The 26,607-nt window shown below is 36.2% G+C and overlaps 2 protein-coding genes and 1 non-coding gene across 4 annotated transcripts; 2 read left to right on the top strand and 1 right to left on the bottom strand.

Annotated features, from left to right (window-relative positions):
- The first annotated feature begins 1,543 nt into the window (after window positions 1-1,543).
- Gle1 (Gle1 RNA export mediator) lies at window positions 1,544-5,841 on the top strand. 2 transcript variants are annotated; one of them, XM_076790110.1, is made up of 9 exons: window positions 1,544-1,863; window positions 1,944-2,243; window positions 2,376-2,780; window positions 2,860-2,950; window positions 3,023-3,328; window positions 3,642-3,946; window positions 4,036-4,414; window positions 4,494-4,773; window positions 5,429-5,841. In XM_076790110.1, exons 1-8 carry the CDS (start codon window positions 1,831-1,833, stop codon window positions 4,754-4,756), a joined length of 2,082 nt encoding a protein of 693 aa, XP_076646225.1. In that variant the 5' UTR covers window positions 1,544-1,830; the 3' UTR covers window positions 4,757-4,773; window positions 5,429-5,841. The 2 variants fall into 2 exon arrangements, with proteins under 2 accessions (XP_076646225.1, XP_076646224.1); XM_076790109.1 differs by lacking the exon at window positions 5,429-5,841 and having other exon boundaries at window positions 4,494-5,286.
- On the bottom strand, window positions 5,481-25,403 carry LOC143355369 (uncharacterized). The gene is made up of 7 exons (XM_076790111.1): window positions 25,204-25,403; window positions 22,751-23,157; window positions 7,475-7,700; window positions 7,083-7,225; window positions 6,879-7,008; window positions 6,615-6,797; window positions 5,481-6,026 (listed from the first exon to the last, which is right to left on the bottom strand). Exons 2-7 carry the CDS (start codon window positions 23,138-23,140, stop codon window positions 5,860-5,862), a joined length of 1,239 nt encoding a protein of 412 aa, XP_076646226.1. The 5' UTR covers window positions 23,141-23,157; window positions 25,204-25,403; the 3' UTR covers window positions 5,481-5,859.
- On the top strand, window positions 19,823-19,894 carry Trnad-guc (transfer RNA aspartic acid (anticodon GUC)). The gene has a single exon. It is a non-coding gene; the product is annotated as a tRNA-Asp (tRNA).
- Window positions 25,404-26,607: the final 1,204 nt, after the last annotated feature.

Genomic DNA, 26,607 nt, shown 5'->3' with positions numbered 1-26,607 from the left:
GATGAAAAAATTATTCGAAGTTCGAATAAATCCGCTTCGAATAAAAAAAATTATCTTTATTCGTCGGATAAATTCTCGTCGAATAAAATTATTTATCTGATACTCGTCGAATAAAGATACTTTTTTTATTCGATCCTTTGAATAACGAATAAAGATAAAGTATCTTTTATTCGAATCGTTATTTAAATAATTTTTTATCTAAATAATGCCCAACTCTGGTCACAGGTGCCTTTTGGAAGGACAGCCCACCTGTTATCTAAACATTCTTTTAAAGTCCTTTTTTTACAGTCGCAGAGGAAGAAACGCTCTGTATTTTGGATTTCAAGTAATTGTAGACACTTGTATGATTCTGTTATATATACTACTTTGATAAAATTAGAAAATAAAAATTATGTGGCGTGTGTAATGTCGTACAAAGCAGTTTCAGATGAATGATAATGTGTTCAGGAACTGTTACAGAAATATGTAAGATCACCCTGTCGATGAAGTATCGAATGCGGTTTATGACACGAGCGACTGGAATCCACCTCTTTTGAGGAGTTTAGTACACACTGCATGTCTAGCCTTCCTTTAATTAGTTTTGGAGGCAGGTCTCTGGAAGTTGTGGATGCATTCGTTTGTATGGTCTGGCTTGCGACTCAATAGGGATTGTTAGCGTACCATAAAACTCCAGATGTGACACAGAACACAGGCAGGTGTGCTGGGCGCTACGTCACCAACGCACTAAAGGACTGAAATGAAGGAAACACTTTTATTTTTTCAATGATCGTCGCAAAAAATTGTTCTTCCTTGAATATGGATGGTACCATGGTATTGGGTTGTAAAGGGGTGTTAAACAGAGCTGCAATGCAGCCCATAAAAAATTAGTAGAACGGTGAAATAAAGAGTAAACTAGAATGTTTTCGAGTAAAATTATTTAAAAATAGTTCTAATGTGTTTTTAAAGTCATCTAGTAAAAATCTTATGGTGCTGAGGTGAAAAAAATATGTATTCATGAAAGAAATTTTTTTTTAATTAATAATAACAGTAGCTATATATATGAAAAAATTTAAGATAGTGTTGATGACAATAGCTCATTATTAAATTAATATTCAGTTTGGTCGCTTTTAAACTTCGATGTGAGATCTGTATTTGTTCGAATTTTTCCGGATTTTCCATTTTTTACAACTAAAGTTTGCAACTACAAACTTGGAAAAGAAAAATAAAATACGTATCATTACAATTAATATTATTCTTAATTTATATTAATTAGAGATTTTGTACACAAGATTTACATGTTAGTTACATATTTCATGTACAACAATTAAGCTGTACGTTCTAATCCTGGTTAAAAAAATAATGTGCGTTCAGTTTTATGCTAAAAGACTGACCGGTTCTGTCCCAGGAAAGACTGACCGGTTCTGTGCCATGCTAAAAGACTGACCGGTTCTGTTCCAGGAAAGACTGACCGGTTCTGTGCCATGCTAAGGCTGAGCAGATGTCAGCACTATATCGGGAACGCCGAAAACCCGGGCGTGAGCACTCTCATTCCTCTCTGGTATTGCAGTTTGCAGTTAGTTTTGGCATGTTTGAGGGGTGAATGGTGTATTTGTTGAAATACTTTCGAAAGATGAAAGAAATGTTAATATTTTCAAATAAAATAGAGTTCATATAAACTCTATTGTGATGACAACACGTGAAGTAATTCTTAAAACTACGTTTGAATGTATTTAGAGTGAATGTGAAGAAATAAAATTTTTTAGGTTATAATAATATTTATAAATTTCTGTAAATAATCGAATCTCTCAAATTTATTACGTCATATTCTATTTTCCCAACACGATTGCAAACATGCCACATTTCGTTAGCGACAAAGACGACATTGTACGTATAATTTCATCATTTCAATCTGTAATTATTTATAATAACTGTATATTATAGTATTATCCTTTTTTCATTAACAGATGCAAAACATGAACGATATCACTTCTGATTTCGCTGGCCTTAAAGTGTCAGTTTTAAAGAAAGCCTTGCTTATATCACAAAATGTAGACAGGATTACAATAGGTCCTGAATCTACAATGATCGAAAATGAAGACAAAAAATCAGAGAATATAGAAAATGAGCAGAATTCTTGTAATATTAAATCTTCTCCAAAGACTAACTACTTAAAAAACAACAAAATATCTATGCAAAGTGGCATAACATTCTCTGTTAAAAAAATTCTCTTGGAAAGCGAGTACCAGAGGAAGGAAGAAGTTCAGGTAATATAAATTTCTTTCCTAATTTCAATAAATAATATTAAGATATGTGTAATGATCAAGATATACCAATTATAAAACTTAAGAAATATAAATTCAATATTAAATATAAATTATATAAATTTCTACATCTAGAAAGAAATTGAGCGTCATTGGCAGCAAATGAATGAGAAGGGGAGAGCTATAAAGGAGGATATGGAAAATTCTCGGTCACATATGGCAAAAGAACGTGAATGTAAAAGTAAAAAAAATTATGAAGATATACTAGCAGAAGAAATTCGAGCAGAGCAAGAAGAAATACGAAAAAGACACGAACGACAAGAGGAAGTTGAAGAATACAGAAAAAGAATGAAAGAAAAACAAGAATTAACCAAATCAATAATAAATTTGAGAAATGTATTTAAAACTAAGTATGATACTATTTTCGTGGCCGCTCAAAGCTGTAATGATATAAAGTCTGTTTCTATCCTGTTCTCATCCTGTAGAGCAAAATTAGATGAGTTATTTCATCAAGTAGGGCTTATAGACGAAAAAATTATGGTAAGAATTTCAATTCGAAAAAATCCTGTGAAAACATATTGAAAGAATATGAACTGATATAATTATGTGTTCTGTACAGACAGGAGATGTGGCAACACCTGATTTAAGTGCTATGAAAAAAGCTGTCCAACAGATGGATGAAATATTGTGTATAGTTAAAGTAGAAATAGGTAAGAGATTAATTATAACTGTTTTCGTATTTCAATTTTCGAAATTTTATCTTTTGTGTGATATAATTTTAGAAAGGATAAACACTGCATACCAAGAAAGTTTAGTCATTAAGGAAACCTCAAAGCAATCTCAGTTAGAACCCGAAATTTTAGAAGTGCCTACACTTGATACTGTTCACACTAGTACTGAGATAATTGCATCGGAACAAGTTGACAGCAGTACTATTCAAAATAGTGAAAACAAGCTTGAAGATAAAGAACAGCAACAAAATGTACAAATTGTAGAGAATACAACTTCAAACATTCCACCAGTAACTTTACCAACTGTTCATGCTGAAGAAACAGTTACTCCAACAAATGAACAGAATGAAAGCAAATGTGAGTTTGATAAGTACAATAATTAAAGCTGTGCGAGAACCCGAAAATGTTGGTCGGGTAACCGATAGTCGGGACGAATCAGGGAGGCATCGAAAATTTCAGAATTCCCGAAAATTATCGAGAATTCCGATACATTCAGGAATATGCGAATATGCTCGGGAATCCCAAAATTTTCGGGAAGCCGCCTCCGAAAGCCGATCCCGAATAAAATTCTTGATTCGTTCCGACCCGACATTTTCGGGTTTTCGCACACCTATAACAATAACTCGTATTTTTAATACATACATATTAAACAGATTTTCCTTATTTGTAGCTGATTTATATGAATATGTTGACAAAGAATCATTACAAATGTATGCGAATAGTAAACAGTTTCTGGAAAATTATGTGAAAAGTTACGATGAATTTTTGCAGTCCGCAAGCACGAAAAAGTTCAGATTTGAATGTCAAAAAGCAATAAATATACCTGTAAATGCAATCTCTGGTATTAACAGACAGCATTTATATGATAAATATGAAAGGTTACATAATCTTCTCACAGGACAATCTTCTCCAAACGTTAACCAATATACTCAGGGTGCAACGTTTTGTAAAAATGTATTGGCTAAAAAGATAGTTGTATGTAATTTTATACAATTCTTAAAACTGTGTATGCTACACCTTTTGTAAAAGGTTTGTTGATACTTCAACGTATGTTGTTTTTACAGAATCAAGGTGAAACACTCGTTTCAAGTAAATCCAAAATGGCGTTCCCAATTGCTGCAGTTATTGTAGCTATTTGGAATGATCATCCCGATTTTGGCGATTTTCTTTTGTCACATTTTCATAATGCTTGTCCATATATTGTTCCTGTGTTTTTACCCAAAATGGAAGGGCAATCAAATGAAGATTATTACAAATCGATGGGCTATAAATATGCTGAGGACGGTACGGTCGAGAAGCACGATAAATTTTTAAAACGAATGTCTGGTTTAATGAGATTGTATGCTTCCATTACTATCACGTCACAAAGGAAAGGAGTTAATAAAACTAATCCACATGGACTTCAATATGCGTGGCGATGGTTAGCTGCTGTTTTAAATATTGGTAATTATTATATAAAAAACATTGTAAAAAAAATATATATATACTTGTACCTTTTCTGATGAATACAATTGTGTTTCAGAACCACGAACAGAAATAGTCGATCTTTGTGCAACTCTTTTGTTAGATATGCTCGAAGTTGCCGGAAATGCATTGTGGACTGCATATCCACGACAATTTCATAAACTTTTGATTTTGCTTTCGGACGAATATTACTCACGCGTGCAAACTATAGGATGCATCGGCGGTGGTCCATTAGTACGGTTTCAAGAATTTTTGAAAAACAGCTTAACAACGGGTTTTATACCGCAACCTGATGGTCAGCTTTCTTCCAATTTCTGGTGATTTCCAATCGATATAAGGTGATTTATAATATTCTATTGCTACGGGAATTGCAGTAAAGATTTGTAAAATGCTTCAGATTTGTATTCTTTATATTATAAGATGGTATTGTCTAAATTGTTTTTTGTCACTAACGCCAAGTTGGATATTTAACGAATGAGAATTTGTGTTTAAAGGGATTTTAATTAAATTGGTTACACCATTGAGATGAAAGGATCCCTAAAAATTGTTTAATTTGACAAAGTTCGGTTAACAGAAATGAAAACAAACTTAATTGGTATTAAATAGATTTATAAGTACAATTTAGTACAAATAATAATCTTGAATTTGTATATAAGAACCTTTTTTTTTATAAAATTAGGATGCTTAGTAATTTTTTATGCAGCATCTACTTGCAAAATAATTTTAAATCATTTTTTAGTGTACTTTCGTGTTTATTGATTTTGTTGATTCTGATGTGAATTTAATTGAGAATGCTTTGGTATTTTTTCTTGTACAGATTGAAATTTTTATTAAAAATTTTTTATTAATGATATTGATTTCTACATTTTATTCGTGAGAGAAAATTTTTCAAAAGCACTTCCTCTGTTTGTATGAGATAGACATATTAGCTATTGCAAATGTTGTCAATGAAATTTAATAATTCATAACATTTTTTACTTGTACCGACATCAGGTGGATCAAGATTGTGCTGTCATCGACGGTAAAAATTAAAATTTAGATGCAATTAGGGATAGAATAAGAACTTAATTTACCTTAAATAGATTAGAAAAATTTTCAAAATAACTACTTCCATAGTAAAGTAATAGAAATCACATTTTATGAAAACGATTTGCACTTTGTTAATAAGCAACCGTGGCGAATCTTCTGAGCTATTCCTTGAATTGTTGTTAATAGTTCCAAATTGTAAGCGTTTGTATCACAAGTAATATCACAACCTACCGTAATTTAGAATAATTTATATATGTATATCGAAAATTAATATTAAAATATCGTATTTATTAAACTTTCAACTTGCGGAGAGTATAAAAGTAATGAAATGTAAAAAAAGTGAATGATATGATTGTGTGTATCTATTATGTAATCTAGTAAAAAAAGAATAAATTTTAATAGTATGGCACACTTGTAACTACAGATTTTACATCCGTTTGATCATAAAATTTCGTAGAATTCTTTGCGAAGCTTGTAACACCAAACGAAGCAAATTTGTCAAGCCATTCTTTGTCTTGATGTATACTCAGCAGATAATTTGTGATCTGTTGTATCACATCACCTGTAAATTGAACGAATAAATATCATTTATTGTATGTATGAAATGAAGCATGAGAACGATGCAATATTTCATTTATCAATTGCTTTTAAGGGAGTACCAGCAGTATTGGATAGCTAATACCAATGGTTTCTTCTTTGTTAGATTGCTTTGATACGGTTTGATAAACATACTATTATGTTCTACAGTTAGTTTTACGTTGAAATTATACAATTAATTTTGACAGTGGTTACATATGATATGCAGTGGTATGAAAGCAAAATTTTTTTAGGCCGAGTAATCTCTGCACCCAAGACTAGAGAGCGAGACCTATTGGACGAATGCGGACAAAAATTGTGAAAGTTACACATAAAACAATTGTTTTAATAATTTCTAATTCATTTTGCCTCGATGCGATATTGATGCTCGCGTTTTATTTTATAGAAAGTTCTATAGTACCTCCGGGGAAGATTTTAATTAAGTTTGTATAAAGTTTTTGTTAAACTGTACACAAAGAAAGATACTTATAAAACCAACAATAAAAGTCAAACTAAATTGTTGAAGTTTCAATACTACATGCACCCCCTTGAACTTATTCGGCTGTCAACATACCTGAAAGTGTCCTTTTCACCATGATGCGATAAGGCGGTAAAGGTCCCAAGCTTGTTAAAATTTGAACCGAGTTGATTCCCGGAAGTGTATTCTTTTGGCACTTAATAACAGGTGACTCTATAATTCCAACTTCCGCTTGTTTCCCTGCTACCATCTGCAAAGCTGCAACTTGCGTCTCGGCATCTGAGAATCGATTTCTGTTGTAGATCATTCTCTTATGCATCGCAACAGTCAACGCATAATTGCTTTCAATAATATACGAACCCAACGTGTTGCCAAAGAAGGTCGGATTTTCGCCTCTACTATACAAATAATTGAATATCAGCGCAGCTGCTCCCATCTGTTTTTTCCGATCTGGCAGAGAACATCGATGTCCACGAAGATCTATGATGTCCTGCAGTTGATTATATACATGTTAATAAGTTTACATGTTTCCGATTGTTATTACTACTGAAATTTTATTTTTACTTCGACATGTGGAGCCCGATCGGTTGCTACGATGACGTCGGCGTAAACACACGGCGAATTATTTTTATTCAAATGGTGCTGGAAACAGAAACTTGCGGGCAAAAGTTCACCGTCTTCCCATCCTTCGCTTGCTGGCAAGATAGCTAAAAGAAACGCCACCGAATGTGTATCAACAAATTCACAAGAAGATTTCACTTAATAAATATTAAAATTATTAGTGAAAAATAAATATCTTAATTTGGTCGATTTTTTATCAAATTTCAAAGGGACTTTCTTCAAGTAACTGGAGTAAATGCAGAGTGTGTTAAAATTATGGAACATTCGGGCCATGCGTACTTCTCGTAGAAATATACTAATCGAAAAGTGCTTTACTCATAGCAGTGTCAACGTACCGATATCAACGACATCCTTCGCAACTGGCCTGTGGCTTCTAGGCTCGTACATCAATACAACCGGTTTTTCAGTTGCAACTTCGATAGCTTCCACGAGTACTTCGAACAATTCAATCGGTAACGAAGGCACTAAATGAGTCGCCAACACAATGGGACGTACACTCAACAGTGGCTTCGACAAAGGGGGATACTTGCGCGGAACTGCAACATTTGTTGGATGTCCGTCCTGTAAACCCATTATCAAGTAGCAATTAATTGTTCCCCGTGAAAATTAAAAAAATTACGAATCGTCAACAGTTGTTTTATACATATACAGTTAGTCCCATAAGTATTCGTACGCTCTTAAAAATCGCGTAACTTTGTCAATATTGGACTATACTACTTGAATTTTTTTGAGAAGTTAGAATAATTCGATCACTACATAACGTGAGAAAAATGTTTGATTAAAATTGCAATTGGTCGAAATCACAGAGAAAGTACTAAAAGTTGTATTTTGCAACTTTTTTATGCGGGCTTATATTAAAAATTTAAAAAGTACGTTTTGTACATCTGTATCAATTATACATATTCTGAATATTGCATCTAAATCGGTCAACATTACACTGAGCTACAAACGTTTAACGGTAAAAACTTAAGGGCGAAAGTCGCAGAATTTCGGCTTTTTCAGGGAAGTTCGTCCTTATGTGATCATTTTGGAACATCTGCAGCTCATTGCAACGTTGACCGATTTTGATGAAATTCTCAGACCATGTATAATTCATACAGGTCTAAAAAACGTACTTTCTAAATTTGCAATGTAAGTCCACATAAAAAAGTTGCAAAATACAACTTTTAGTACTTTCTCTGCACTTTCGACCAAGTGCAATTTCTGTAAAAATTTTTTCACTTTATGTAGTGATCCAATTGTTTTAACTTCTCAAAAAAATTCAACTAGTATAGTCCAATATTGACAAAGTTATACGATTTTAAGAGCGTATGAATACTTATGGGACTGACGGTAAATATTGTATTATCATTTATTGTCAGTGATTAGTTTTAGTGGTTAGTATCCCTCCAACCTTCTCCAGGATAAGACGTGTCCGGATGGGATGCATTGGTTCAAGCAGCCAAAGTATAGTTTTGTAAAAAGTGCGAAAAAAGTGACGAAAATCGCGCAGAATAGTTATAGCATTTACACTAATAAAAGTGAAAGGTGTTCTGTTTTATTTTACGGTGCAAAACATAGTATACAGTAGGACTATAATGCGACAAAAAAGGAAACTGTGTAAAAAAGACTGTATAAAAGTGTCACAGAAGATGCATATGCATAGTACATTTTTCGCAATTTTTATAGTAACACGTGTGCTTGAAGAAAGGAATTTCAAATGCCTAAGAGCCTGCCTAAACGCATATAGAACACCCGAATCAAATTACACAAAAAAAAAGTAAGCAATCACATGCTACTGGAAAGAGCAAAAATCATTCGCATAGATCTATTCATGTTTAAAAATTAATCAGAAACCATTGGGCGAACATATGAAACATCGACAATAACAGTCTCATACTTCGATAGCATAGGACTCATACAGAACACTAACAGCCAACCAATACTCTATCATTACAATAGGAAAAATTACAATAAAAAAATCACGTACAACAACGATATGAGATTCGACGATACAGACATGAGATTCCGTTACAAACTGACAAAGTATGACTTAGAAATCAACTACAAAGAAGACACCGAAAAATACTGGTGGCTAGATACACTAGATCGTTAGCAATTAAGTAGCTTTTAAGAAATTCGTGCCAATAGTGTAAAATACCCTAATCCAGGTATAACAATCGAACCGTGCCCTACCCTAGCAACAATTAAAGCGATATAGTCAGTAAGCATACGCCACTCTTCTTAATCTTGTAGACTACCTCATTCTCATTTTAATTTTATTCGTATATGCGTGATCACGTTGTATGTAGAGTATATTGATATATATGTATGTACAGGTATGCAAGCGTGTAAATATGTACATAAAATATATTAGGCATAAACTAGTTGAAGATACGCAATTGTTCCACCAAAACCAAAGTATCCAAAAAGAAAACTTAGATATACAAATAATGAAATTAAGTGAGCGTCTGACTTCTCGATAGTAGAGTGGTCAGTATCCCAGTATCCCTTGAACCTTCGTCGGGGTAAGACGTGCCGAGAGAGCTGTCAACGACTCAGGTAGACAAAGGGACACTTAGTAGAAGTGCGGATATAGTGCCGAAAACGTGGAAGTGAAACGCAAAGAACAAGAGTGCAGTGCTTGTGCAAGAATAAAGTGAGGTGTGCGCAAGCTGGAAAAACAAGTGCAATTGTATCACCAAATATAAAAAAAGTGATCGTAGAATAAAAAAATTGAGAGCGCGATCCCCCGTAAAAACAAGTTTCAGCCACCCGGACCAGGATGGAACCGATGTAACAAATAAAATAAGCAACCTACCAACAAAGGTCAACATAAAAATCACGAACGCACCGAAAAAAATAACACAATGCAACGAAACATCCAGCTGTTTAGACGATCCGCAAACGGCACATCTGATCAAACAATTGCTGAAAAATAATAAAAACACCAAGCGAATCAACCCCACACCAAATCTCTATCAGAAGAAAGACGGCAAAACGAAATCTGCACAAGAGACAACAGATATGGGAAAACTGAAGAAAACAACAACGACCAACACACAGAAAGGAGGAATCCAACGTAAACAAAGCAAACAACAGCAGCATGGATGCCAAAATACAGGAAGATCTTATGAAAATCATAGAAAATCTCAACAGAACAATAGAAAGATTATCCAAGCAACTCGAAGAAGAGCGTATGACAAACAGCAAGAGAGACCAAGGTATCTCCTACTTCGACCAGAACCGATTCGCAGCGCTGGAGGTAGATGAACATTACCCCCATTAAACGAAACGGTCGCCCAAAAAAAGCGGAAGGACGCAGCCATCGCAGGTCAGAAAAGACCCAGAACGAGCGAGGACACCCCAGACGCAGTGAAGAAGATGGACATGGCTCAATCCTCCACCACAACCTCCAACTCCGCTGAAAAACCCCAGGTACCCGCCGGACAAAAGACAACACCCAGTGAGCCGAAGACCGACAGTGCCAAGACACCCCATCACAATTACCGACCATGCCGCTAAATCCGTCATCACTGCAATAAAATATGCAGGTACAACGGATAATTTTACAATCAAAAATATTGGCAGCAACGAACACATATTACAAACATACAACATAGTAGAATACAAAAAAATATGTATTATATTAAAAAATAATAACTTCAAATTTTTCACATACACCCCAAAAAATGAAAAATGTAAAGTAGTTTGATTAAAAAATCTAGACGACGACTTTGATCCGGAAGAAATGTTAACGAACATAAAAAATCAGAGGACAGAAGGACTTAATTTCCTGAGCATAACCCAATTTAAAACTCGCAACTCGATAAAAAAAAAACAATAGAAGCCTGCCAATATTTTTAGTCAAGCTATCACCGGATAGCAATCTAGAAAAATTAAAAAATATTAAAGTAGTGTTGCACTCTGTAATCACTTGGGAAAGACTAAATAAATCGGTCCAAGTGCAATGCAGAAGATGCCAGAGGATAGGGCACGCCACAGCCAATTGTAATTTAGAATATAGATGCGTGAAATGTGCCGAGAAACACAACCCGGGCGAATGTAAACTCCTCCCTTTAGATGATAAAAACAGAGCGGAAAACATAGAGAAACCGTACTGCGTAAATTGCAAAAACTTCGGGCACCCAGCATCATACAAAATAGACGCAAGAAAAGAAAGCATGCAATTAGAGAGAAATAGAAAACAAATAATTAAAAGTAAATAGACGACACAGACATACCAAACAAAAGAAACTTGACAATCGAAGAAATAGACAATTACATAGAGAAACTAAACGAAATCGCATCACAGACGATTACAACTCGACAGACAGATACATCACCCCAACCATAAAGAACCTTAGAAAGCTGAAAAGCTCACTGATAACAAGAGTATATAGACTGACCGCAATCAATAATTACACCCCCTCAAATGACACACAAATATCCCTACACACAAATATGCACTGAAAAACTTAAGATACGAAATTAAAAAGGCCTTTCATGACTCACTAAGCAACTACTGGAAAAATAACACAATACAGAATGACAACATACAGATCGACGATGACGGCAACTTACAAATCCTAGACATAAACGACAAATTAAATGTTTTAGGCGCACATTTTGAGAAAGCCCATACACAAAACGACCACATGGAAAAACCACATGTTCGGTCCCACACAGACCGAACGTGAGATTTACGACATAAACACGGTCGGCTGCAATAGCCGGGACACTTGAGGCGACGCGACGGTCCCAGAATTTTGAGTGTCATCGGACACCACCTCGAGACTCCTCGTGAGCGAGCCCATTGAAAGGGCAATCGTATCGTACAAACAGTTTAGTTCTTTATCGCTTCCCATATCCTGCACACCTAGTTCATTAGACAATATAAACACAGTTCCACCAAAGCGCATCCCTACTCCGACGACCAAAATGCACCACCCACTAACCAATTAGAAAAGTTACATTGTTACCTCGTAACCTCGTTACGGCCCCGATTATCGTCGCGAGCAAGCGAAACGGGACTTACGACCCCGCGAAGTCCGGCATACGGATTTACGATATTTCGAACGCTTCACCACAACTAACGAACATAATTACGCAGAAAGTAAACACGATAAAATCCGAAATAGACGAAGACAGACGCAACGACAGGACGGTGTGCACATTCTCAGACACAAACAGAGCCGAAAATCCAAACCCCGACACAATTCCACCTAACTACTTCACTTCAACATAGGATCTAGCTTTCACACTAAAAAACCTAAATAGTAAAAAATCATCCAGCTTCGACAATATCCCCAATATCGTGTTAAAACACCTACCACCTCTATACATTTATAATTACGGCATAATATTTAACAACTGTTTAAACAGGGCGTACTTTCCAATAGCCTGGAAAACTGTTAAACTAATAGCCATAAAAAAAGAAAGGGAAAACCAGCAGTGACCCGTCCAGTTACCGGCCAATCAGTCTTCTGCCCAGCATAAGTAAAATATTTGAAGTCACGATAAACAAATCAATAGATTCCTTTTGCACAGACAACAGCTTAATACCCGAAACCCGATTTGGATTCCGATTCAAACACTCAACAATTCACGCCATCACCAAATTTACCTCGGACATATGTTGGGCCAGAAATGCGTCGGACTGCGTCGGTGCAGTGTTCATAGATTTTTAGAAAAGGCTTTCGATACAGTTTGGCTGGATGGGCTTTTTTTCAAACTGACCAAAAAGAACTTCCCAATGCACCTCACAAAAATGATATGGGACATGGTGCACGATAAGAAATTCTATGTCACCGAAGGTCACAACACCTCCTCCAAAATGTTCAATGTCAAGAATGGATTGCAACAGGGTACCGTCAACTCCCCGATCCTGTTCAGCCTGTACATGGGCGACCTGTTACAAATGTACGACCTAAATTAGATATACAAATAATCAAATTATGTAAGCGTCTTACTCCTCGATAGTATAGTGGTTAGTATCCCATACATCTAAAAAATCTCTGACGCTAACTACGATGTGCAGAAACATTCAAAAAAATTTCATATTTTCGATAAATTCAATCCAAACGTCAAAAATCCCCCACAAAGAGTTGGTTCGCTACCTAGGCATACATCTAGATTTTAAATTAAACTACAACTTCCACGTAGAAATCCAAATCGGCAAAGCGCAAAAAGCATTCCTCTCTCTTAAAAGACTGTTTTATTCCAAAGATCTCGATAAATCCGTAAAAATTTTCTGTTACAAGCTCTTCATACGACCGATCCTGACCTACGGATGCCCCATCTGGTTCAACATCAGCGCGGGAATCATGGAGAGACTCCGAATCTTCGAACGGAAATGAATCAGAGCCTGCCTCAACAAATACCGGACACCGGAATCCAACTTCACCAAGATGATCAGCAACCACCGACTCTAAGAAGAAGCCAAACTCATCCGGATTCACCTATTCATCCTAAAACTGATTAGGAACCATTGGGCCAGCACCCGCCAAATATCATCCAACAGCCTCATCTTTGAATATAGCGAAGGCTATATTCAAAACTCGAACAATATACCATTAATATACCACGCCCATAGAAGAACATTTGACAAATACATCACATACAACAAAAACATTCAGCGAGACGACGCAAACATGCGCTTCATTTATAAACTATCTAGTGTAGAATTAAGCGATAAACATCGACAAAATACAAAAAAATACTGGTGGTTATAACCCCACCCCCTTATATATACATTGTAACCCTAATCACATACATTGTTTATTTAAATAATCGCGCTAACTAACTAACATTTGTGACTCCTCGGTAGTATAGTGATCAGTATCCCAATACAACAACGATATCAGATTTGATGATACAGAAATGAGATTCCGTTACAAACTGACAAAGCATGACTTAGAAATTAACTATAAAGAAGACACCGAAAAATACTGGTGGCTAGATACAGTAGACCGTTAGCAATTAAGTAGCCTATAAGAAACTCGTGCCAAATTGTAAAATACCCTAATCTAGATATAGTAATCGAACCGTGCCCTATCCTAGCATTAATTAAAGCGATATAGTCAGTAAATATACATTATAGACATTATAAATTTCTTCACTTTAGTCTTATTTATATGTGCGTGATCGCGTTGTATGCAGAGTATGTGATATATAGGTATGAATGTGTAGGTATGCAAGCGTGTAAATATGTACATAGAATATATTAGGCATAAACTAGATTAAGATACGCAATTGTTCCACCGAAACCAAAGTATCCAAAAAGACAAGTTAGATATACAAATAATTAAATTAAGCAAGCGTCTCACTCCTCGATAGTATAGTGGTTAGTATCCCCAGTTGCTCATCAACCCTCGTAGGAGTCGGACGTGCCCTTACGAACGCTCTGCAGGTATACCGAGTAACCCCCACACACAACGCCGCCGAAAACCCACGCATACACAGTGTACAGTGTTCGCTCGCCACTAAAGTATCCGCGTACAGCGCGTGTGAATATATCGCAGTTCGAATAATTTACAGTTTGTTCAATCTATCTGTGATGAAAATACGGGCAAAAACAGAAACAAAATAGAAAGTGAAGAAAATCAACAAGGGGGTTTTCCCCCCAGTCACGTCTCACAAGAAAATCAATCCAGCAAAATCAATGACTTAATAAGATTTGTAAAGAGAACGAACACGTTCGCAGATGGGAGTGGAGCACTGTTGACACACGTCAACAAAGTACTCAAAATAAACGACAACGTCAAACGGCTAAATCCCAAGCCGAATTTAAACAGACGTAAGACCGCGGAACAAACAGCAACAATGGGAAAACCGAAAGTTCAGACACCCTCCAAATTACAAGCCACGCCAAAACAAACCGAAACGGGAAAACCCTCCTACGATGAACTGATCAAAATGATCGCAAGTTTAAACAGAACCATAGAAAATTTATCAAAACAACTGGAGGAGGAGCGAAAGCAAAAAATCATCGCGGAACCAGGGACATCGAAAAATGTTAAAGGACCAGCACCGACCGAAAAGACGCCAACTCAACAAACCACGTTCATCCCGGCACCGGGCCACCCTCCAACAAACGAACAGTGGATAGAAGTCTCCTCGCAGAAGCGAAAAAACAGCCAACCAGCACCTCCCTCAACAACCAAGGTGACAGGAAGTGGGACCATAATGGCCGATACGAAGACAGCCCAGGCGCCAGCTCCACACCCATCCATAAAGAAGCCGCGATTCGAAAACCAGGTGACGCAATCCCAACAAATTTCAAAAATTTCGAAGCCCCCACCAATAATTATCTACTCCACCCCAGTCAAAACAACCCTAGAAATAATGAAAAACGTAGAGAAAAACTTTGCAATAAAAAAAATTAATGTCAACAAACATATAATTCATACATCTAGCTTAGAGACATTCAAACTAGCTTGTAATACATTAAAATCAAATAACGTAGAATACTTCACATACACCCCCAAACAGGAAAAACCCATCACAGTCTTGCTAAAAAATCTAGAAGGAGACTTTGACACAGATATAGTCCTTGAAGACCTCAAAAACAAAAATATAGAAAACGTAGAATTCATATCAGTCAGAAAATTCAAAACACAACGCTCATTAAAGGAAGGGAGAAATCTCCCCATCTACATAGTCCAAATCTCCCAAAATAGTGCGATAAATAACCTTAAAAATATAAAGACAGTCCTTCATTCCATAATATCTTGGGAAAAACTAATCAAAAAAGATCGCATTCAATGCAAAAGATGCCAACGTATCGGCCACGTGGCATTGAATTGCAATCTAAACTATAGATGCGTAAAATGCAATACGCCCCATAACCCAGGAGAGTGCCCGCGATCAAAAACAGATATAACCGCGGATACCGAGGAGTCGAAACCGTACTGCACGAATTGCAAACAATTCGGACACCCCGCATCATACAGAGGATGCCCTAAATTGAAAGAAATTAAACAAAAAATAGAGGAACGTAAACTCCAAGCAAAGACAGTCGCACAGAATAAAATAAAATCTTACAACAACATAGTCAAAAGTCACATATCGTATAGTTCCATAGCTTCAAACAAAGTAGAATCAAACCCCCAACCCCAACAGACACAAACCCCACAGACGCAACAAACTATCCCCATACGGCCGCAACCACAGCAAACACACGCGACACACCCCTCCCTTCTCGAAGAAATCAGAAACGTAATCACTATCGCGATAAACTCACAAATATCCTCACTAAAAGAAAGCATCATCTCGAACGCGAATAAAATCAACATCATTGCAGAGGCCTTAGATATCAATTTCTAATCCAATGGCTCCCGATATCCGCGTAAACACAGCCAACAAATTAATTTTAAAAGAATTGCACATAGTCCAAATTAATGTAAACTCCATCATAACAAATGAACGAAGAGTCACTCTCCTGGATTTCCTTAATAAACACAAACCAGATGTAGCTTTAATTTCAGAAACAAAACTAAATCCAGTCCACAAACTGAGCTTCAAGGACTACATCTTTGTCAGACGCGATAGAATAAATGCTAAACAAGCAGGAGGCACGGGTATTTTAATCCGTAAGGATATTAAATTCAAAAACATCCAGCTAAACTGCATCAAAGACAGTACCTGTTTCGAATCTACAGTAGTAGAAATTAAATTTCAAAACAATTGCAAATTGTATCTCATCGCGAGTTATGCCACCAGCAGCTGTAAGAAAGAATTCATGTTAGAGCTCAGAGCCCTTTTCGATTCTCTAGAATTATACAAAGCTAGCAATTTTTACCTGCTAGCAGGTGATCTTAATGCGAAACATCATGCCTGGGGAAATACCATAAACAATGCTCGAGGAGTCTCCTTAAACAAATGGCTTATAGAAAGCCAAATCACCTTCCGCGCAACCCTCCACAGTACCGCAATACCCTCGTTTCCGAAAAGCGGAGCCTTTATAGACCTCTGTATTTCGGACAATAGAATCAAATTCCACGACATACCTGGCCCCAACCTCCTACACTCGTCAAGATACGACAGCGACCATAGAGCCACCCTTATGACCATATCCATCCCAACAGCCGAACAGTTCATCTTTGACGAAACAACCCCGACCATAAAATACAATTACAATAAAGTAGACTGGGTAAAATACAAAACCTTCCTAACCGACAACGACGATACGGAAATCCCCGACAATAAAAACTTGACAACAAAAGAAATTGAAGAATATATAGAGAAACTGAATGACAACATCGTAAAAGCAATTGATATCGCAGTACCGAAAATAGACAATAACTTCAACTCGACGGACAAATACATCACACCCGAAATCAAACAACTCAGAGCCGATAAAAGTAAACTCATTACACAAATTCATAGATTAAAAGACCTCCGCAATTACACTTCCGCTAACGATCCCATAATAGACCATCTACAAAAAAGATTAAAACACACCAGACACGAAATTAAGAAAGCTTTTCAAAACTCGGTGAGCAACCATTGGAAAAAGAAAATTATTAAAATCTCCCTCAGACAACAAGAAGAACTTTTCCCGTCAATAAACAGCATATTCCGTCACAAAGAAAACAACGACATTGACACCTTAAAAATTCCCGCGTCAAACACCGCCATCCTTAGCAGAGCTGATCTGAATATCAATCTCCTCTCGACAGATTCCGACAAAATTCTAATAACGGACGAACAGAATAAATTAGACGTAATGGGAGCACACTTCGAGACAGTCCACTCCCAAAACAACCACATGGGCAAACCACAACTGTCCAACATAATCCACAAGAAAGTAGACGCACTACGTACAGACATACAGCAAGACATACTTAACGGTAGAACCTTATGTACATTCACAGACAACAACAAAGCCAGCAATCCCGAAGCTCCAGAAATCCCTCCCAACTACTTCACATCACCAATAGAACTACAATATACATTTCACAATCTCAATAATAAAAAATCCTCGAGCTTTGATGGTATCCCAAACATAGCATTAAAACACCTCCCCGGACGTTACATATATTTCTATACAATTATTTTCAATAACTGCTTAAACTGCTACCACTTCCCAGCAACTTGGAAAACGGCCAAACTAATAAACATAAAAAAGAAAGACAAAGACAGCAGCGACCCCAATAGCTATAGGCCAATCAGTCTGCTCCCAAACATCAGCAAAGTCTTCGAAACACTTATCAATAACGCAATAGTTGATTTTTGCAATTCCAAAGAAATTATCCCGGAATCTCAATTCGGCTTTCGCCATAAACATTCCACCGTTCACGCTATCACTAAATTCACTTCAGACATCTGCTGGGCCAGAAATGCAGGCGACTGCATAGGCGCCGTACTCATAGATCTAGAAAAAGCTTTTGATACAGTCTGGTTGGATGGACTCTTTTTTAAACTCCTTAAAAAAGAATTTCCAATTCATTTAATTAAAATCATCTGGAGCATGCTACATGACAAAAAATTCTACGTTACAAACGGCCATCTCAAATCAAACAAATGTTTCAACATCGATAACGGCCTACAACAAGGCACAGTCAATTCCCCTGTCTTGTTTAACATATTCATAAGCGATCTTCTCCAAATGTATGGCCTAAATAGCGACAACTCTAAAGGGGTAATAGCCTTCGCGGACGACCTACTAGTCTACGTGCGCGATAACAAAGTATCCAAAATCCAAACTGAATTGCAAGAAACCTTCAATAAAATCCAAGACTACTTTCACACCTGGAAACTGAAATTAAATATAAATAAATGCGAGACGATTCTCTTTAGACCATATATCTCAAAAATCTCTAACGCTAATTACGATGTGCAGAAACACTCAAAAAAATTTCACATTTTCGATAAATTCAATCCCAACGCCAAAATTCCCCACAAAGAGTTGGTTCGCTACCTAGGCATACATCTAGATTTTAAATTAAACTACAACTTCCACGTAGAAATCCAAATCGGCAAAGCACAAAAAGCATTCCTCTCCCTTAAAAGACTGTTTTATTCCAAAGATCTCGATAAATCCGTAAAAATTCTCTGTTACAAGCTCTTCATACGACCGATCCTGACCTACGGATGCCCCATCTGGTTCAACATCAGCGCGGGAACCATGGAGAGACTCCGAATCTTCGAACGGAAATGCATCAGAGCCTGCCTCAACAAATACCGGACACCGGAATCCAACTTCACCAAGATGATCAGCAACCACCGACTCTACGAAGAAGCCAAACTCATCCGGATCGACCTATTCATCCTAAAACTGATTAGGAACCATTGGGCCAGCACCCGCCAAATATCATCTAACAGCCTCATCTTTGCCGCCACATATCCGAACCCGATGTACTTCACAGAAACCATGAAAACTGGCTATACTCCTCCTGAATCTTTCACCTTTTTGGATAGTGAAGGCTATATTCAAAACTCGAACAATATACCATTAATATACCACGTCCATAGAAGAACATTTGACAAATACATCACATACAACACAAACATTCAGCGAGACGACCCAAACATGCGCTTTATTTATAAACTGTCTAGTGTAGATGTAAACGATAAACACCGACAAAACACAAAAAAATACTGGTGGTTATAACACCACCCTCCCCATATATATACATTGTAACCCCAATCACATACATTGTTTATTTAAATAATCGCGCTAATTAACTAACATTTGTGACTCCTCGGTAGTATAGTGGTCAGTATCCCCGCCTGTCACGCGGGAGACCGGGGTTCGATTCCCCGCCGGGGAGAAGTTATATTTTTGTTATATTATAGTATATTTTACTCTAGCAAATAAGTATTAAATATAAAAATCATTTTTTTATATATCCCCCCCCCCCCCTAAATATAAAACCGACTGTACAGCTCTCGTGCCCAGCTGCGCACATATCCCATAGCCATAATCTAGATAAGTATATCTCATAAGATAACCATGTACTAGCAATAAGTGCTACTCAAAACAAATACTAACGTTAAGACCGTGCGTGCTCCGAAAACGGAGCCTTTAGTCTCATAAGTGTATCATACTTTGTTATACTTTTTTTTGTGTTTAAGTTTATTGTACCCGCTGTATATATTGTATTTATTGGCACAATAAACACATTGTTACAAAAAAAAAAAAAAAGTGGTCAGTATCCCCGCCTGTCACGCGGGAGACCGGGGTTCGATTCCCCGCCGGGGAGAAGTTATATTTTTGTTATATTATAGTATATTTTACTCTAGCAAATAAGTATTAAATATAAAAATCATTTTTTTATATATCCCCCCCCCCCTAAATATAAAACCGACTGTACAGCTCTCGTGCCCAGCTGCGCACATATCCCATAGCCATAATCTAGATAAGTATATCTCATAAGATAACCATGTACTAGCAATAAGTGCTACTCAAAACAAATACTAACGTTAAGACCGTGCGTGCTCCGAAAACGGAGCCTTTAGTCTCATAAGTGTATCATACTTTGTTATACTTTTTTTTGTGTTTAAGTTTATTGTACCCGCTGTATATATTGTATTTATTGGCACAATAAACACATTGTTACAAAAAAGTGGTTAGTATCCCCGCCTGTCACGCGGGAGACCGGGGTTCGATTCCCCGTCGGGGAGAATATTATTTTTGTTATTTTTTAATGTTATCTTTTATTTTTCATATATTTTACATTTTTAGCATAGTACATTTGTCCCCCACCCCCCTGAAACTGTTGCAGCATAGGGATTCGCCTCCCTTATACTCACCCACAAAAACCGAACCAATATTATACGTTGTAGCAATAGATATATATGTTTTAGCAGTAAGTGCAATATTTATATGACCGCCCAGACTGTGCGTACTCGATAAGCGAGTCTTTAGTCTTAAGTTCCTATTTTATAAGCCACGCCTCCTTTTGTACGTTTAAGGAAATTTTTGTTCTGTTTCGTTGTTAAGCTTGTTGTTTTGTTTGTTTGTTGGTTTGCTGGTATATATTTATGTAAATGTTATTTTTTTGACTGAATAAACATATGTTACAAAAAAAAAGTGGTCAGTATCCCCGCCTGTCACGCGGGAGACCGGGGTTCGGTTCCCCGCCGGGGAGAAGTTATATTTTTGTTATATTGTAGTATATTTTATTCTAGCAAATAAGTATTAAATATAAAAATCATTTTTTTATATATCCCCCCCCCCTAAATATAAAACCGACTGTACAGCTCTCGTGCCCAGCTGCGCACATATGCCATAGCCATAATCTAGATAAGTATATCTCATAAGATAACCATGTACTAGCAATAAGTGCTACTCAAAACAAATACTAACGTTAAGACCGTGCGTGCTCCGAAAACGGAGCCTTTAGTCTCATAAGTGTATCATACTTTTTTTTGTGTTTAAGTTTATTGTACCCGCTGTATATATTGTATTTATTGGCACAATAAACACATTGTTACAAAAAAAAAAAAGTGGTTAGTATCTCCGCCTGTCACGCGGGAGACCGGGGTCCGATTCCCCGTCGGGAAGGAAATTATTTTTCCATTTTTTAATGTTACATACATATAGTTTATCTTGTTCTTGCCGCCCTCTCCTTTTGCCGTCCTCACTTTTCCACTTCTTTCTGTATTGGTCCAGTACAGTTTCCGCATTTTTCGTACCCAAGCTTCCAAAACATTAACAATTTATTTATATTTCCTAGAGCCGCTCCGTTAGCGTCCAAAATAAGTGCTTTCGTCAGAGACTGATGCTGAGGTGACCGTGACCGTTCAGCTTTCGAAGGATTTATGGCAGGGTATTGGCCAGCGTGAGGTCTTGAATGGGGATGCTCGAGACTAAACAGAACTGTCGGCTCAGTTATCGGTAGGCACAGGGCTGTTTTATGATAGAGAGAGAGAGGGAGAGAATGATGACCTAAACTTGCGAGCAAGCAACCGGAAGTTGCTTGGCCTAAAAGAATTGGGTCTTTGTCCTCGAGGGATCTGGCCACAGGGTGGGGATAGCAAGGATTTGAACCTTCTGCTCAGCACTTTAGAATTATGAAGGGTTGCAGTTTCGAATTCGACACAACTCCCCTGATTTTTATTCATATAAATATTTGTTATAATTATTTTTATGTCCGTCCAGTTTCTCAATTCAATTGATTGAACTTTATATTTTATTTCAGATTTACTTTAATTGTACATATCATTAGTGTTAGAATAATATGTATTATACAACTAATTCTCCTTATTTGTTTAATTGTACTCGTCAGTTAGTAAGCAGTCTTTTGTATATATTTTTATGCTTATAAAATATGATTTGTTTGCATAGTTAACAAAGCAATAGTTTTATCTGCAGGCTTAAATCATGCATTTGGCGTTCTATATTAGAATTTATTGTCAAGATTAGCTTTTCTACATTTTGAAACAACGGCCGGATTAGTCGCTTCCCGGTTCAATAAACGATCGCATAATTCTTTTTCTCCTACGGTAATTTATCATAACAGTGACACGGACGTTAAAGTGTTAAAAATATTATTGAAAACATAACTCCCTAGAATCACAGAAAGCAATAAATACAGCATATTGTAAGCATTGGGATCGTTAATTGAATGAAACGTAAAAGCCAAAATTCAGATTGTACAAGTTATTGTGTAAATTGAACTTACCGATTCTTTGACGATCGGGATCATTTTGCATTTCGGTAATTTGGTTTGACTCGTAATAGCATCATCAGTCACCTTCTTCACTAACGTGTCCTCCATTTTTCGTTTGATTTTCTCCGCTTCGGCACTTTTCGGTTTCACATTTTCGGTTCTCGGTTTCTCCAGTTTACAACACGAGATGTTCTGATTTTGTTGTTGTATTTTGTCCTCATTCTTGTTCTTTGTTTCTTTCTTCTCGAACGCGATCTGACGTTCATGATTAACGGCCACGTTATTCAATTTTTCCGCAAGTAAAACATTCTCTTTTAAATCAGTGTGACTTTCAGTTTGAATTAGTATATTCGCCGGCACGTCTTTCGTAGGTATTGAAATTTTGTTATTCATCATTGCCATTCTCGTGTGGAGCGTGTCTAAACAGTAGAATTCATTTTTGCTAATGTAGAGAATTTTAACTTATTGTTGATGTGGGAACATTTGAAAAAATTAAATTGTGTCTAAAAAATGTCTTATAAGATCATGTTCAATTTTTTAAATGTTTGAACCAATATGTCTTTAACGTAATGATCAGTAGTTTACGAATTTTATACATTTGTGACAAATGATAGATCAAATTCAAAATTTCAAAGACATTACCAGAATTTCAGGACACTTTTATATTATTTTTTTCTAATTTCTGCTTTTTACAGATAGATTATTGTTAGACAAGTTTCATTTTGCAAACAGATCCGGAGTCTAATGATAAGACTATACAGAATATTCTTTCCATTTCAAGAACATTGCTAAGTGATTATTCAATCATTCTCGTACTAATTACATATTTGAAAGTAGCGATGGAATCCGTACCATTTTGCTTATCGTTTCCAATTACGAGAATCGTCTAGACACGATAAGAATAAAATTAATCTAAACGCTTTATTTGGATTTGAGGACACAAAAATTAGTCATAGCATACATAAAGGTCGTGTGCACTATCTTAGACAATATTCTATTCCGAATGCTAAAATGTGATTGTGCTAAATACAGAGTCATTGGAATGTGATTTTTAAAACTAATATTAAAACAATAGAATTGCTCACGATGCTCACTAATCTATTTTAGTGTATCCTTCTGTAAATAGTAACGTTCAAACAATGTTTTTGAGAAACTCGATTTTGAAAATGCGTCAGGTTCGCGTGCCAGGCGTTTGAAAAAAGCCTCATGTGAACAAGTTTTATTCTACATTTTTGACTTATTTTTTTATACAGAATCACCCTTTTTTTCCACCAGTTACCGATCACCCTGTATAAATAATAAGTCGTTGTAAATAAATTCTTTTCTTTAAATATTAGAACAATATGTTGTCACCCTACCATTTGAATTGTACTTACTTTTTGAAAAATCCTATCTCTCCCCTAGGATGCAATGTTTCTTAAGTGGTGGTATTGGCAACTTACCTAATTTACAACTTACAATTAAATTTAATATCATTTAATACAATAACACAATACAATTTCATTTAATTTGCAACTTACTAATTTATGATTTTTTTTTATAAATCTATCATAAATACAACGAATTTGTGAATTAAATAAGACGAGTATGCAAGAATTTATCTCAGTGTTAGCGGCGAGTTATGTCTTTCTTATTTTAAGATGTAGATAGAACAATATTTCTTACTTGTTCTCATGCCTGTGTTTCTTCTTATCAGCAGTCAATTGTTGCACGGGCTGTGCCAGTGTTATATTTAGTGTAGTATGTAATATAATTTGTTTTTATCTCAAATACATAAATATATATTAGTGAAATTATTATATAAGTATTATAAGTACGTGTATATGTATGCTATTACTACGAAATAGTTAATAACTGCCATTATAAAATGTCATGTGCCATTTTAAAATCAGCAAATAATTTAAACATGTGATACACGTAATACGTAAAATATTCTTAATCAACAGACTGTAAAATAATTTTATATCAATTGCTAGGAAAAAAAAGTTTTTTCATTGCTTGAAAAAAAGTTACCAATTTATTTTCATAAATAAAAAATTATTTCTTCTTTCAACAATTTGAATAAGTTCACAAAGCAATTCTTACTCTGACATTTTTTTGATGTTTTCGTGTTTCCTCTACTCATAAATGCTCTGACGATTTTCAGAATGATATTGAAACACTGACCAGATTTTATTCAATTTCGATAAGCACGACTGTTAAACGCATTACACCGTATTGCGATCGATAATCTAATTCATGCTACACCCGCATACTCGTCCGCAACGGCGAGGAAGAATGACATGACTTCCTATTGTCACTTATCGTTACAGTAAGCGGTAAACATGAAGAACGTCATCGTAAATAGGTTTTTTGCAGGTGGTTTCGCTAACCTCGACGATATTCACCTGGTCGTGTAGGTAGCACGAGACCATTGTATCACGATTGAACACATTGCAGCGAGAACAAGCAGAATTTCAACTTACTTTTGTGCAGAATGTCTGTCGCTGTTCGAATGGGGCACCGACGACGCCGACGTGCAAACAGCTGTCGGAGATGAGAATCGTCTTACAGACGACAAATGAATAACCAGATTATCAGTTCGGAGGAGAGGTATATCTGACGAGTGGTCGAGTCCGTTCGAATAATCTTCAGTCGGCCGCCGCGTGATGGCCGCGTGTTCCAATGGAACGGTGTTATTCCATTTCTCTGCAGATTTCAGCGGTATCGGTTGTTGGATGGACATTAAATCGCGCACTAGTTACCGCTGCCTGATTTAAATCGATTCATACAATGAATTAATAATGCTTGCTTTGCGCAGCTGCGATTGTCTCACCTGACCTGGCTTGATCATATAATAAATTAACAATGTTTGTTTTGTGTTGCACAAATTGTCTTACCTGACCTAGCTTGATCATACAATAAACTAACAATGGTTCCTTTGTGTTGCACAAATTGTCTTACCTGACCTAGCTTGATCATACAATAAATTATCAATGGTTGCTTCGTGTTACATAAATTGTTTTACCGGACCTAGCTTAGTCATACAATAAATTAACAATGGTTGCTTTGTGTTGCACAAATTGTCTTACCTGACTTAGCTTGATCATACAATAAATGAACAATTGTTGCTTTGTGTTGTACAAATTGTCTTACCGGACCTAGCGTGGCCATACAATAAATTAACAATGGCTGTTTTGTGTTGCACAAATTGTCTTACCCGACCTAGCTTGATCATACAATAAATTAAAAATTGTTGCTTTGGATTACACCAACCATCCCCCTTGTTTTAAGAAATTATTCGTACATTCTGTTCTTAAAACTTAAAATCACAGAAAGAAAAGTAACCAGGTTTCTAGATTAACTCGAGTGGTGCCTAAATAAAAAAGTCTTCATTGATTGTTTTAATATAAACACGTTAATTTGTACTAATAACTTTTATCTCACTGTAGATATTAGTTTTTCTTGTTTCTTATGAAATGTTTATATCAATACGGTGATTAACAATATGTTATTCTCGATAGTAATAACGGTGTAAGTATTACCTCTAGTTACTCTTTATGCTTCGATGAACACTATCACACATCCTAAATCTGTGCTTTATAATGCGCTAGTCCGATGTCAAATCGAGTACAGTTCCATTGTCTGGTCTTAGACTCCTTTCTTACTGTACCAGTACACCTCTGTTACTTTATTACCATGATTATTATTTTGTATTGTCTTGCTTCGGGTTATTGACTCTTGCGCAACGGTGAGTTATACCTGGTTCACTCTTCGTATACAATCTTATCAAACAGCTGATCGATTGTCCTATAATTTTAGAATTATTGGAACTTTGCGCATGTTCTAAACGATTGAAAAGTCACCTAATTAGAAAGTTCAACATGCTT

The sequence above is a fragment of the Halictus rubicundus genome, chromosome 7 (genome assembly GCF_050948215.1).
Source record: "Halictus rubicundus isolate RS-2024b chromosome 7, iyHalRubi1_principal, whole genome shotgun sequence".
NCBI lineage: Eukaryota > Metazoa > Arthropoda > Insecta > Hymenoptera > Halictidae > Halictus > Halictus rubicundus.
This window is presented reverse-complemented; position numbering and strand designations above follow the sequence as displayed.

What these genes read in the sequence shown, in the direction of transcription:
- LOC143355369 (XM_076790111.1), bottom strand. Translation starts at nt 23,140, where the DNA reads ATGGCAATGATGAATAACAAAATTTCAATACCTACGAAAGACGTGCCG. An exon ending in TCCCGATCGTCAAAGAATCG is followed by an intron (nt 7,701 to 22,750) that starts GTAAGTTCAATT and finishes ATGGGTTTACAG; the next exon opens with GACGGACATCCAACAAATGT. An exon ending in GAAGGATGTCGTTGATATCG is followed by an intron (nt 7,226 to 7,474) that starts GTACGTTGACAC and finishes CGTTTCTTTTAG; the next exon opens with CTATCTTGCCAGCAAGCGAA.
- Gle1 (XM_076790110.1), top strand. Translation starts at nt 1,831, where the DNA reads ATGCCACATTTCGTTAGCGACAAAGACGACATT. An exon ending in TTATAGACGAAAAAATTATG is followed by an intron (nt 2,781 to 2,859) that starts GTAAGAATTTCA and finishes TGTTCTGTACAG; the next exon opens with ACAGGAGATGTGGCAACACC. An exon ending in TGAACAGAATGAAAGCAAAT is followed by an intron (nt 3,329 to 3,641) that starts GTGAGTTTGATA and finishes CCTTATTTGTAG; the next exon opens with CTGATTTATATGAATATGTT.